At 66.1% G+C, this 12,657-nt stretch overlaps 3 protein-coding genes across 3 annotated transcripts in view; all 3 read right to left on the bottom strand.

Annotated features, from left to right (window-relative positions):
* The window catches only part of EMIHUDRAFT_214684 (hypothetical protein), a gene marked incomplete at both ends in the record, with an annotated part of 4,345 nt that extends 3,477 nt beyond the window's left edge, over nt 1-868 (bottom strand). Inside the window, 2 exons of the mRNA XM_005763723.1 lie at nt 36-95; nt 392-868. Of these exons, the coding sequence (XP_005763780.1) occupies nt 36-95; nt 392-868 (537 nt within the window). The remainder of the gene's footprint in view (nt 1-35; nt 96-391) is intronic.
* A 7,831-nt stretch (nt 869-8,699) lies between these two features.
* EMIHUDRAFT_214682 (hypothetical protein) lies at nt 8,700-11,317 on the bottom strand (the record flags this gene model as incomplete). Its single annotated transcript, XM_005763722.1, has 6 exons — nt 8,700-9,040; nt 9,139-9,219; nt 9,326-9,375; nt 9,592-10,201; nt 10,354-10,431; nt 10,622-11,317. Coding segments are annotated over 6 exons (1,856 nt in total), but the record flags the coding sequence as incomplete, so codon positions are not given.
* An 859-nt stretch (nt 11,318-12,176) lies between these two features.
* The window catches only part of EMIHUDRAFT_465068 (hypothetical protein), a gene marked incomplete at both ends in the record, with an annotated part of 3,944 nt that continues 3,463 nt past the window's right edge, over nt 12,177-12,657 (bottom strand). Inside the window, one exon of the mRNA XM_005763721.1 lies at nt 12,177-12,653. Coding sequence (XP_005763778.1) covers nt 12,177-12,653 — 477 coding nt within the window. The remainder of the gene's footprint in view (nt 12,654-12,657) is intronic.

Below are 12,657 nucleotides of genomic sequence, written 5' to 3'. Positions count from 1 at the left end.
ACGAGGGCGGGGAAGAGGAGCGGCGGCGCCGGGACCAGAGCGGCGGGCCGCCCCGCGAGCAGCAGCGCGACGGCATCGACGGCGTCGGCGCGCACCTGTCGTGGCGTGGCGCGGGAGCCCGGCGGTGAGGAGGCGGTGGGGAGGGAGGCGGTGGGGAGGGAGGCGGTCGGGAGGGGAGAGGCGCGGGGGTCGAGGGAGAAAGGGAGGGCGGTAGGCGGGCGGAGAGGAGGAGAGAGGGCAGCGGGAAGGAGAGAGAGGAGGAGGAGAGAGAGGCGGCGGGCAGGAGAAAGGGAGAGGCAGTTGAGTGAGGGCGGCGGCCGAGCGAGGGCGGCGGGGAGGAGAGAGGGCAGGGCCGTGAGGGCAGGGCCGTGAGGGCAGGGCCGACTCGTACCGCCGGCTCCTCGCGTGACAGCGCGGCCTGCAGGTTCAGCCGCAACAGCGGCTCGTGCGGAGCCAAGGCGGCCGACTGCTCGAGCCGCGGGAGGACGGCGCCGAGCAGGGTGAGCAGCGCGCGCCGCACGCGCGCCGCCGTGTCAGACACGAGCGGCGCGGCGCCGGAGAGCACCTCCGCCGCGTGTGTGTGGAGGAGCGACGGGTGGTCGTGAAGCAGGTCGTTGAGGCCGAGCAGCGCGTCGCGCCGGACGTCGGGCGAGTAGTGCCGCAGCTGCGCGAGCAGCTCTGGCAGCGTGTGCGAACCGCGTGACGTCGTCGGCTGCGTGTCGCGACCGTCGGCAAACTGAGCCTGCTCGAGCAGCACGACTGATCGCGTCTTGAACTGTGTGGCCGTAGTCGAGGTCGGCGCAAGCTTCTTCTTGCCCAGCTTCTGCTTGCGCTTCTTGAAGTCAGCGGTCTTGCCGCCCTTTGGCATTCCCAACGAATAACCTACGTTAGCCTGCTCCTCGCCGGACTTGCGGATGGCAGGCAGCCCGGATGCGTGCTTGCCAGTGTATGAAAAAGAATTTCCGCGAGGAATGAAAAGAATTTTACAAACGGGTCTCCTCCTTGCCGTTTTTCTTTTCTTTTGAGAGCAGAACGCCGGGTTTGTCTTGTATGTGCGTGTCGGGGGTGTGTCAGACGTGTTGGTGGGAGGCAGCGGAGGGCGGGGGCGCGCATGGCCGGAGGCTCAACCATTCGTCGGCTCGTCGGGGTTGGAGAAGGGGGAGGGAAGTCTGGGCGGTCGGCGAGGGGGTCGTAGTGGGCTGGACGTACGGGGTAGCCACCACTTTCCTGCCTCGAAAGGGCGGGGCTGTCCCGGAAAGTGAGAAACGCCGGGCAGCGTGGTGCACGATTTCAACCTCCCATACTGTGCCGTACGAAAGCCTGTGCAGCTTGTGAGGGACACGATCCCGGCGTGAACACGACTAACTGACGGATCCGCTCCTGACAGTGGCATGCACCGCGCTGCGGCGCGTGCCACTGTCTTTGTTTGAAGTTAAAAGTCGAATCAGAGCGCCGTCGGCGCTGTCCCTCGTTTTCCTCCCACGGACCGCCCGTCCGGCACCGCTCCGGGACGCACGCCGGCGAAGCACCATCAGGCTGCTGTACGGCCCCGGCATCGCCTCCCCTGCTTAGCTAGACTGAGAGATATTGTGTATATGGTTGGTCTCTACAATATACTCACTGACACTGAACCTCCCAGAGCTCGTCCCGGTCCGCCACGGTCATCCTCGGCCTCCGGAGGGCCCCCGGCCGCGGCGCGGTGCGGCGGCGTCACAAATCCGACGGCAGAGCACCGGGACGCGGTCGGGCGATCTGAGGTCCAACTAGGCGTATGCATTGCCCATCCAGGGCTATCACCTGGACCTATCAACAGGCGCCTGCGGCGCCGTGCTCAGGAGCTGCTGTTCACAGCTGCACAGACTTTAGTACGGCACAGTACGTTTGTTTCGCTCCTTTCCTCGGGCTGTTCCAGCTTCCCATCTCCTTCCAACTCAGGCGAGGCGGGGGCGGGGCGTGGGTGCGGGGTGCGGTGCGCGCCGTGCGGTGTGAGTGTGTGCGTGTCATGTGGCTACAGCAAGTGTCCGTCTGTCTGTCTTATTATTAACAACGAAGGCGCTCTCAAAGAATTTACAACTGCCCTCGTAGCCCTGAATGTGGGGATGTGAGGCTGATAGATCTAACTGCACTCCAAGTGCTCCAAGTGCTCTCTCGCACGACACCGGGTACGGGACTGGCACTACAACGGCGACGGCTTCTAATAGAAGCCGTCGTCCTCACAGATGCCGTCCTCCTCACAGAAGGCGTCGTCGGAATGGTAGTCAGGCGGATGGTCGAATCCGCGAGCACCGTGGTGCTCACCGAGAGGACCTCCCCATCATCCATCCTTCCTCCGACTCCATCCCCTCCCCCCCCCGTCGCTCCCGCCGCGCCTCCAGTCGGCGTTTGAGCTGTGGGACCCCCCGCACCCCCCGCCAGCGCCGCGGGCCGGGGCCGCGCCGAAAGAAAGTTAGTGATTTACCTGTGTTACTGCCAGTGCGCGCCAGTCCCATGCCCAGGGTCGTTCTAAAGAAAGAAAACCTGGTGTTTCGAAAGAATTACAGCTTGCCACAGAAAACCTCCGAGAGACCCTTCGGGTCGAGGAGGGTACTCGAGTAAGACTGTCACCTGTTCCGACCTTGATCCTTGGTACGTTAGCAGGGCGGGATCGTCGACTAGCGGCGCGCGCCCACCATCGCGGTGGTGCGTTGTACGTTACGCGGGGCGAGCCTGTAGACGCATTCATTCCCGCGTGTTGCGTGGCCGGCTCTGCTCCTCCCCCCTCCCCTCCATTCTGCATGCACGCACGTCTGTGAGACGCTCAGACGCTCTCTGTCTCGGTTTTTACGTACGTTCGTGTACTTTTATGTTCGATCGCTAGAATTGGTTCCCTTGGCGTGTGGCGGACTTGTCCTTTTCCCTTCCCTGTGAGCGATGGAATCGACAATGTTCTCGCGGTTTGGGACATGTCCTCCCTTTCTTCCCTGAGCGCGATGGGACAATGTCGTGTCTCCCCGTCGGTTTCTGGATTCTCGTGCAGACCAGAGCGGTAGATGGTGGTTCGACACATGGATCGGTGCCGATCTACTTTGATATTCTACTTGTCACAGCTCACAGCTCACTATATTTATCACACGGCCTTGCGTCACCGACTCCTTGGCAGTCGGCTGCTGTGGCCCTGCAATGGGGCCGCGAACGGCTCCGGGGAGCGGGTACGCGCCACGCACAGAGAAGCGGACCGTCCGATTGGTCGCGCCGAGCGCCTGTGCGAGCAGGGCGAGGGACACCTGCCGGTGCGGGCCCGAGTGGCAGCCGACGGCGAGGTCGTGGTACAGCCCATCGGCGATCAGGTCGCGCGGCGTCACCTCGAAAAAGTGCCCAAAGATGCATCCGCTGCGCACGGCATCGTTCTCGTGCGCCATGACGATTGGCAGCCTGGCGCTGCGCGCGGCGCGCACTTGCTCTGCGAGCGGCTCGGCGCCATCGCTGGCCCACGTCAACCTGTTCAGGTAGAGCAGCATGTGCGTCGCCTCGTCGCCGTCGCCGTCGCTCGCGTGAGGCAGCGTGGAAAGGCGCGAGGGAATCGCGTCGGTGATCGAGATGCTGCCAGACGTGGCGGCCACGACCGCATCTGCGAGGTCTCGCGCCCCGTCGTTCAAAGTCGAGGCCCAGAGAACCACCGGCTTGGTGAAATTTAGCTCGTCGGCTCGAAGCTCGCCTGGGATGTATAGCGGCAGCTTGTCCTCATCCTTGTACTTTGGCGTCTGGAGCAGCAGCGCCTCGGCGATGACCTTGAGCGAGACGTGCTGGAAAGCTTCGATCCGATGCCACACCACCGTCGGCCAGCCGGCTTCAAAGATAGCGGTCTGCAGCTCCTCAGGGCACTCGGATCGCAGCTTGGCGAGCGTGCCTCCGCCCTTGTCCGGGTCTGCCTCGTGGACGAGCACGAGCGGCTTGCCCATCGCCAGGGCGGCGCGGACCTCTCGCAGGCAGTTTGTCGAGCGCAGATAGCCCCGCGAGAGGAAGCACAGCACCACCTGGGAGCGCCCGATGTACGCCTCTAGTTCTCCGATGTTTTTGAGGTCATCGACGTCGAGGAAGATCTCGGAGCCGGGCAGGAGCTGCTGCAGCTCGTTCTTGATGACGGCGACGGCGTCCTACAAGGGAGGAAGACTCAGGTCAGGTCTTCTCCGCACACGCAAAGAAGGTGAGCCAAGGGAGTGACAAACCTGCCCCGTGCTCCAGACGTGGCTGAGGAAAAGGTGCCACTGCTGGCCGTCGGCGAGGGTGATGCCGTCGCGCAGTGGTTCACGGCTAGAAGAGACGAGCCGCATGGTCTTCGCCCTCGAGGCGCTGACCACCGACACGATGATGACGACCAGCGAGATGGCAAGCATGGCGGCGGTAAGGATGATGACAAATGATGTGGCGCTGATAGAGCTATCAAAGCCAACGAGGTTGTAGCACATGTCTTCGTACGTGTTGCTCTCACAGAGCTGCGGTGGGCGGGGACGGGCGATGAGACTTTGATGAAGGTCGACAGTAGAGAGAGAAAGAGAGAGTGGGAGAGTAGAGAGGACGCGCCTGAATGACCACCCCGGCGCAGAAGCAGCATGTGAGCATCAAGTTGGCGACGCACGCCAGGTAGAGGTCGTCGGAGCGTCGGTAGGGGCGAGCGAGGGCTAAAATGGTCGCAAACATGGCCGAGACGATGGCGGCGACGACAAGACGCTGAAGCTTGATCGAGCCGTTCTCTTGATCGATGAAGAGCACCATCGAGGTGAGAAAGATCTTGCGGGTCAGGTCGATCACCTATTCTCAGACTCGTGCAGGGCTCATGAGAAATGTCAAAAGCCACCCCTTCACAGAGTACGCCGCACACCTCCCAGAAGAGGAAGCTGGCGGAGTAGTCCCGCCAGAGGAAGCTCGTCGCGGTAGACAGGAGAGTCGCGCGCTGCGCCGTCACTGGAACTCGGACGCGGAGCAGAAGCGCCAAAAAGCTGACCGGCACAAGTACGGGCCAGAGGCCAAAGAAGGACCAGAAGTAGGCGCGCAGCTCGCTCGATCCGTTCTCCCAGTCGGGACCCGCGTTGCACTTGAGCGATGTGTCGGCGAGCAGGAAGCTGATCCGCGTCTCAGACGCGTCATCGTAGCCAAACGACTGACACAGGATGGCGCCAAAAATGGAGCGCGAGACGGAGGGCAGGACGAGGTAGAAGAGGAAGATGGCCCAGTAGAGGAGAAGGCCGAGGGTCTTGCGGTCAAATGCCCCCCGGAAGGCCGAGCAAGAACCGGCGCCCGTGACTAGCTTGAGTAGCACCGACCGGGCCAGAATGGCGAGCGACACAAAGGCCGCAGCGACGTACGGCCATAGGCCCGCGATGAGCATCCGACTGGCCATGCTGCCGAGGCAGCTGCCAGGAATGGCGAGCTCGAACACGTCCAGACTGAATGCGTTCAGCCAGCTCGTAAAGCGCTCATTAAGGCGGACGCCGTACACGACGCCGAAGGTGCTGCTTACCTGGTAGAAGCTCACGATGATCTTGAATTTGGGCTGCAAGCCAGCCTCGTCCGCCCGGCGCCAAAGGCGTCGGTGCCGGATCGCGGCGTAGGTGCCGGCGAAGACCGCAAGTGCACAAGCGAAGATGAGAGCCACCACGGCGGAACGACCGGTCGACGGGCAGGCGACGCACTGTCCCTCAGCGCGGCTAAAGTACTCCGAGGGAGCGACGCACAACTCGCAGAAGGGGCCCGTGTGGCCCCGGGTGCAATAGGGGCTGCTTCCCTCTTCCGCATTGCGAGGAACCTGCAAGCTGGCTCCGACGCGAGGGTCTGATCCGATGCACGTCTCTGAATTGCATGGATAAAGCTCCGAGGTGCTGGGAGAGGCGCGCCAGTAGCCGGGGGGTACACCGAGCGACTCTAGCGTGGTGCCGGTTGCGTTGCATGTGGCATACCGCGGGCACGGCTTGCAGTGCTCGGTCGGGTTCTGGAAGATGTCGTCGGGATCGGCGGTTGCGTCCCGCAGGTAGAAGTCCTCCTTGCAAATGGAGCAAGTGGCGTTGCCGCTGCCGCTGCTAAGTGGGAATGGACAGGGGACGCACTGCGAGAGGCCCTTACTCGCCGCGTAGGTGCCCGCCTCGCACTCCTCGCAAGCTGTGGCGGAGGCTGCGTAGCTGCCGATCGGGCAGAGCTCGCAGGCGGACATGTTGGCTGACGAGGCGATGCTGCCTGGAGCGCACGGCGTTGGCTGCGCGGCGCCGCCGGCACAGAAGCTGCCGGGTGCGCAGCCGAAGCAGTCCTTGAGGCTCTCTAGCGTCCTGGACGCGTTGCCGTTGTACGTGCCAGCGGGACAACTGGCCGGCAGCTCAGCGCTGCTTCCTTCAGGGCAAAAGGTGCCGGATGCGCAGTCGAGGCACCTCTCACTGCCTGCCGACGGCTGGTAGGTGGCCACGCTGCAAATGGAGCACCGCTTCTGTCTGGTTCTGGAGGCGGTGCCTGGAGAACACTGCGCTGGTCTTGCCCCTCCACCAGCGCATGATGAGCCCGCCGGACAGTCAAGGCAGTCGGGTTCGCCGCTCGTGTCCGTCTCGTCGGCGTACGTACCCGGTTGGCACGGCGGATCCAGCTCACGCGACGCGCCGATCGGACAGAAGCTGCCACGCTCGCACGGGATGCAGCCGGTCGCGCCTGTGTCGGTCTGGTACTCGCCCGCCTTGCACAGGTCGCACTCGGCGTTGCGCGAGCCGGCAGCGAAGGTCCCCGCGCGGCACCTCACGGGAGCCACGCTGCCCGTGGTGCAAGCGTGGCCCGGAGGGCAGTCCTCGCAGCCGCCCGCCGAATCGAGGCCCGTCTCGGCCGAGTAGGTACCCGCCTCGCACGGCAGCGGCGCCGACGCGCCCTCGGCACAGTAGCTGCCCGCCTCGCAGTCGCGGCACGCTGTGGCGCCCGTGTCGCTCTGGTACGTGCCTCCGACGCACTTGTCGCACGCCGGCATCCGCCCGGTCATCGCGATCGTACCCGCCGCGCACCGCGTCGGAGGAGCGGCGCCGCCAGGGCACGATGAGCCCGCCGGACAGTCAAGGCAGTCGGGCAAGCCGTCGTCGTCCGTGACGTCGCCGTATGTCCCCGGCTCGCACGCCGCGGGCAGCTCGAGCGACGCGCCGATCGGACAGAAGCTGCCACGCTCGCACGGGATGCAGCCGGTCGCGCCTGTGTCGGTCTGGTACTCGCCCGCCTTGCACAGGTCGCACTCGGCGTTGCGCGAGCCGGCAGCGAAGGTCCCCGCGCGGCACCTCACGGGAGCCACGCTGCCCGTGGTGCAAGCGTGGCCCGGAGGGCAGTCCTCGCAGCCGCCCGCCGAATCGAGGCCCGTCTCGGCCGAGTAGGTACCCGCCTCGCACGGCAGCGGCGCCGACGCGCCCTCGGCACAGTAGCTGCCCGCCTCGCAGTCGCGGCACGCTGTGGCGCCCGTGTCGCTCTGGTACGTGCCTCCGACGCACTTGTCGCACGCCGGCATCCGCCCGGTCATCGCGATCGTACCCGCCGCGCACCGCGTCGGAGGAGCGGCGCCGCCAGGGCACGATGAGCCCGCCGGACAGTCAAGGCAGTCGGGCAAGCCGTCGTCGTCCGTGACGTTGCCGTATGTCCCCGGCTCGCACGCCGCGGGCAGCTCGAGCGACGCGCCGATCGGACAGAAGCTGCCACGCTCGCACGGGATGCAGCCGGTCGCGCCTGTGTCGGTCTGGTACTCGCCCGCCTTGCACAGGTCGCACTCGGCGTTGCGCGAGCCGGCAGCGAAGGTCCCCGCGCGGCACCTCACGGGAGCCACGCTGCCCGTGGTGCAAGCGTGGCCCGGAGGGCAGTCCTCGCAGCCGCCCGCCGAATCGAGGCCCGTCTCGGCCGAGTAGGTAGCCGCCTCGCACGGCAGCGGCGCCGACGCGCCCTCGGCACAGTAGCTGCCCGCCTCGCAGTCGCGGCACGCTGTGGCGCCCGTGTCGCTCTGGTAGGTCCCACCCGCACACGGCATGCACTCGGAGAGCCCGCTCGTGGCGGCGTAGCTGCCCTTGCTACATGGCGTCTGCTCGGTGGAGCCCGTGGCGGCGAAGTAGCCCGGGCTGGCGGCGGTGCAGTCGCTCCGCTCGTCGTTGTTGGTCGCGCGCGAGTAGCTGCCACCATCGCACGGCAGCGGAGCCGCCGAACCCTTGGCGCAGTAGTGGCCCGGGAAACAGTCGCGGCAGACCGTCGCGCCCGTATCGTTCTGGTACGTCCCACCATCGCAGCTGGCGCACTCGGAGAGGGCTGCCGCGGCGGCGACGGTGCCTGGCCGGCACGGCGCACACGTATCGCTGCTTTCTGCACCCCGCGTTGCGCTAGCGGTGCCGGCTGGGCAGCGCTCGCACGCAGCGATCGAGCTGGACCCGTTAGCCGGGTTGAAGCTGCCGGCGGGGCAGGGCTCCCAGACCATGCGGGTGGCGGCGCCCGCCTCCTCGCAGTAGCCTCCGCGCGGGCAGGGGTCGCAAGCGGCGAGGCCAACCTGAGGAGAGAAGGTGCCCGCTGCGCAAGGAAGGCACTCCTCCTCTCCTGCGAGAGGCTGATGCTGGCCTGGAGCGCACGGGATGCAGCTCTCGCTGCTCGCCGCGCCGAGGGCGGGCATGCGAGTGCCGACCGGGCAGGGCTCGGGTTCGGCGGTCCCCTCCTCGCAAAAGTGGCCCCTGATGCACTGGCCGCTGCAGGAGGAGTTGGTGAGGTCGCTCCTTGCCCCGTAGTAGCCAGCGGAGCAAGGGTTGCACTCGGGGGCGCTGAAGTCGCCCTTAAAGGCGCCCTCGCTCGGCATCCAGCGGCCCAAGCGGCAGGCCCAGATTATCGGCGACTTGATTGCCAGTATCGTGATGCCGTTGTTGCCGGTGAAGGAGGCGTCGCTGATGGAGGTTTGATCCATGTTGTCCAGGTACAGCACCGAGCCTGACCTGCCCGCGCTGTTGTTGATGAAGTCGACACCCGCGATCTTGCCGGGCGAATCAAAGGAGAGCTCGTTGTAACTCGCGTAGACGACGCCGCCGTACTGCAGTTGCGCGGAGAGAGCGGGGTGAGGCAGCCGTGGTCCTCTCTATCGCTCGCCCCGCTGTCGTGCGCATGGGCTGCTAGCTCTACGCAGCGCACATCAGCAGCAGAACAGCCCGTCACGGTCGAGCCGATGATCGAGACCGTACCGCCGGAAGATGCGTAGACGACGCCGCCGGACTGCGGTTGCGAGGAGAGAGCGGGTGAGGCAGCCGTGGCCCTCTCCATCTCTAGCCCTGCTGCCGTGCGGCGCTTGCAGGGAGGCGGCTAGCTCTACGCGGCGCACATTGCCAGCCGAGCAGTCTCTGACCGTCGAGTCGATGATCTCGACCTCGCCTGCGTTGATCGCGTTCACAACGCCGCCGCTAGTCGGATAGTTAACCCTCCCGTTGACGAGGGTCAGCCCCCGCAGGCTGAGGCTGCAGTCACCCCGGAGGTAAAAGAGCCCGGTCTGTCCCTGGCCGTCGAGCGTCGCGCCCTCGCCACTGCTGGCGACGACCACCTTGATGTTGGAGGTGCACCTGATCTGGCTGCCCAGCTTGAGGTGCGCACTGGGCGGCAAGTAGATTGAGACGTCGGCAGCTGCCCCCTCGATCAGGGAGCGGAGCTTTGTCTCGCTCGCCACGGCAACATCAAAGCCGGGGGAGACCGGCGGTGGCGACGGCAGCTGCGGCGAGGAGGGCGAGAAGGAGACAAACTGCGAGAAGGAGACGTCGTCCAGCGCCATGTCCGACGTGAAGCCCGACCCCGTCCGGCCGTTGAAGCGCACCCGCGTCGTCGAGGCGGGCAGAACGACCGCCGCGTCGAGCCAGCTATCGCCCTGGTTGCCGGTCCTGCTCCAGAGCGTCGACCAGCCCGTCTCGTCGTCGTTGGCTTCGACGGAGAGGGTGCCCATTTGCGAGCCGAGCATGTGGTAGAAGAAGGAGAGGGTAGCGTCCCGCTCGAGCGAGAAGAGCGGGCTCTCGAGCCGGTGCAGCTTGCTGAAGCGAGGGCTGCTCGCCTCGGTGAAGAGGTAATAGCCCGAGCCGGTGGTGTGGTCGCCGCTCGGGCCTGTGTCTGGACTTGATGGCGGGCTGCCACTCGTGCGGGTCCAAGGGTACCCGTCCGGCGCGGTGTCGGTCCAAGCGCAAGCGTCGACCTCGAAGTCGCAGGTGAGAGGAGACTGCGGCGAAGAGGGCGGCTGCGGCGGAGAGGGCGGCAGCGGGGGTAGCGGCGGCGGTGATGGAAGCGACGGCGGCGGCGATGGAGGCGACGGAGACAACGGCGGCAGCAACGGTTGGCACGCACAGTTACACCCGCCGTCAGACCAGCAACCGCCTGGACAACTGCAAGCGCAGCCCCAATTGTTGGCGCTGCCAGCGGTCGAATCGTAAAAGCCCTCTGGGCAAACGACTGATAGGCGCCGGCGGGTAGGCTGCTGTGTTTCGTTCTTCGACAGCGGCGAAGGCGGCGGAGACGGTGGCGGCGACAGCGGCGGCGGCGGCGGCGGCGGTGGGGAAGGCGGCGTCGACGGCGGCGACGGCGGCGGCGGCGGGGACGGCGGAAAGAACGGCGGCAACGGCGGCGGCTTCGGAGGTGCAACGTGCGAGAACGAGACGTCGTCCAGCGCAATGACGTAGGACCCCGTCTTGCCGTTGAAGCGCACCTGTGTTGTCGAGTCGGGCAGGACGACCGCCGCGTCGAGCCAGCTATTGCCCTGGTTGCCAGTCCTGCTCCAGAGCGTCGACCAGCCCGTCTCGCTGTCGTAGGCCTCGAAGGAGAGAGTGCCCATGTCTGAGCCTCGCATGTGGTAGAAGAAGGAGAGGGTGGCGTCCTGCTGGAGCGAAAATCGCGGGCTCTCGAGCCGGTGCAGCTCGTTGGGGCGGCCAGAGGCCTCGGTGTAGATGTAGGAGCCCGAGCCGGTGGTGTGGTCGCCGCTCGGGCCTCCTCCACTCAATGGCGTGCCGCCACTCGTGCGGGTCCAAGGGTAGCCATCCGGCGCACTGTCGACCCAGGCACAGGTATCGACCTCAAAGTCGCAGGCGAGAGGAGATGCGGCCGCGCTGCTGAGGAGCAGCGCGGCGGTGGTCACGCGGATGAGTGCTGTGGCTGGCTTGAGCGAGGTGAGTCCGTTGAGCATCACAGAGGCTCCTGCGCCGGCGATGCCCGTCACAATTAGCAGTGTCTTCTGGGCGTGCCCTGCAGCGTCGGCGTGCCACGACTCGGGCACCATGCCGTTCACGAAGAGGGTGCCGCGCCCCCGAGCAGCGCTCTCGGCGGTCTGGTCGTTCTCGGACATGAAGACACTTGTGTGTATCCCAGTGCAATGGGCAAACAGAGGCCGCCACCGCGAGAGCTGTGCGTCACGGCGCGTGAAGGCGCGTTTTTGCGTCGGTGGCGTGAGCACAAGGGTTGGCCTCATCCTTGATTGGTGCGTGTCACATGATCTTTAATCGCGATGATTTTTTTGTGTCTCTCTTTGTCTGTGGATATACGTCGCTGTGTGTGAGAAAGTCAGGTGCTGCGGCCTGCGTGGAAGGACACCTCATCTCCGCCGGTCCGTGGGCTCTTCGCCCCAGTTTCCCCGAAGAGGCACACACCTACTATGCGGGCCTCACTAGAGGTGCGGCCTGCGCGTGTCCTCGCCCTTGGGAAGGTCTTGAGGGGGAGCGGAAGGGGCTGTGTGTCTGTGCATGCATGTGTGTGTGTGTGTGTGTGTGTGCGTGTGCGTGTGTGTGTGCGTGTGCGAGCCGCCCTGAACGCCACGAGCGCGCCGCGAGCGCCGTAGCGCCGGCGAGCGCCGTCGGCAGCGCGCGACCGCCACCCAAAAGTGGAGGTACATCAGGAGCCGCAGCCGGCCTGCTCTATCAACCCCGCAGCCGCGGTGGCGGGAGCTCAGGGGTGGTAAAGAGACCTTCCTTAGGTCCGCCTCTCAAATCCTCACTGTCTGCGATGTGAGCTTCTTGTTTATCCTCCACCTGTATATATCTGTGTTACTCGGCCTTAGATAGCCGTCGTTTCGTTTTTTTAAGTCAACCGTGCGATAGCAAAGTAGATATCGCGAAACGACTTTCCTGTCCGGCCGCGTATTCTGCCGAGCGGGGCCGGTCTGATGCTCTCGCTCTCACTGCACCCGCTCATTGCTACATCATCCATCCCTAACCCACCGCCGCCCTCGCCTCCGCCTCCAAGCCCGCCGCCGCCCTCACCACCACCGCCCTCGCCGCCACCACCCTCGCCGCCACCGCCCTCGCCTCCACCTCCAAGCCCGCCGCCACCCTCGCCACCGCCTCCGAGCCCGCCGCCACCCTCCCCGCCGCCGCCCTCCCCGCCACCGCCCTCGCCGCCACCGCCCTCGCCTCCACCTCCAAGCCCACCGCCACCGTCGCCACCGCCTCCGAGCCCGCCGCCACCGTCACCTCCACCACCCTCGCCTCCACCGCCCTCGCCGCCACCACCTTCGCCTCCACCGCCCTCGCCTCCACCGCCGTCGCCGCCACCGCCCTCGCCTCCACCTCCAAGCCCACCGCCACCGTCGCCGCCACCTCCGAGGCCGCCGCCACCGTCGCCGCCGCCACCGTCGCCTCCACCGCCCTCGCCTCCACCGCCATCGCCGCCACCGCCCTCGCCTCCACCTCC

The sequence above is a fragment of the Emiliania huxleyi genome (assembly GCF_000372725.1).
Source record: "Emiliania huxleyi CCMP1516 unplaced genomic scaffold EMIHUscaffold_62, whole genome shotgun sequence".
NCBI classification, from domain to species: Eukaryota; Haptophyta; order Isochrysidales; family Noelaerhabdaceae; genus Emiliania; species Emiliania huxleyi.
The sequence above is the reverse complement of the archived record's forward strand: the minus strand, read 5'-3'. Positions and strand labels throughout refer to the sequence as shown.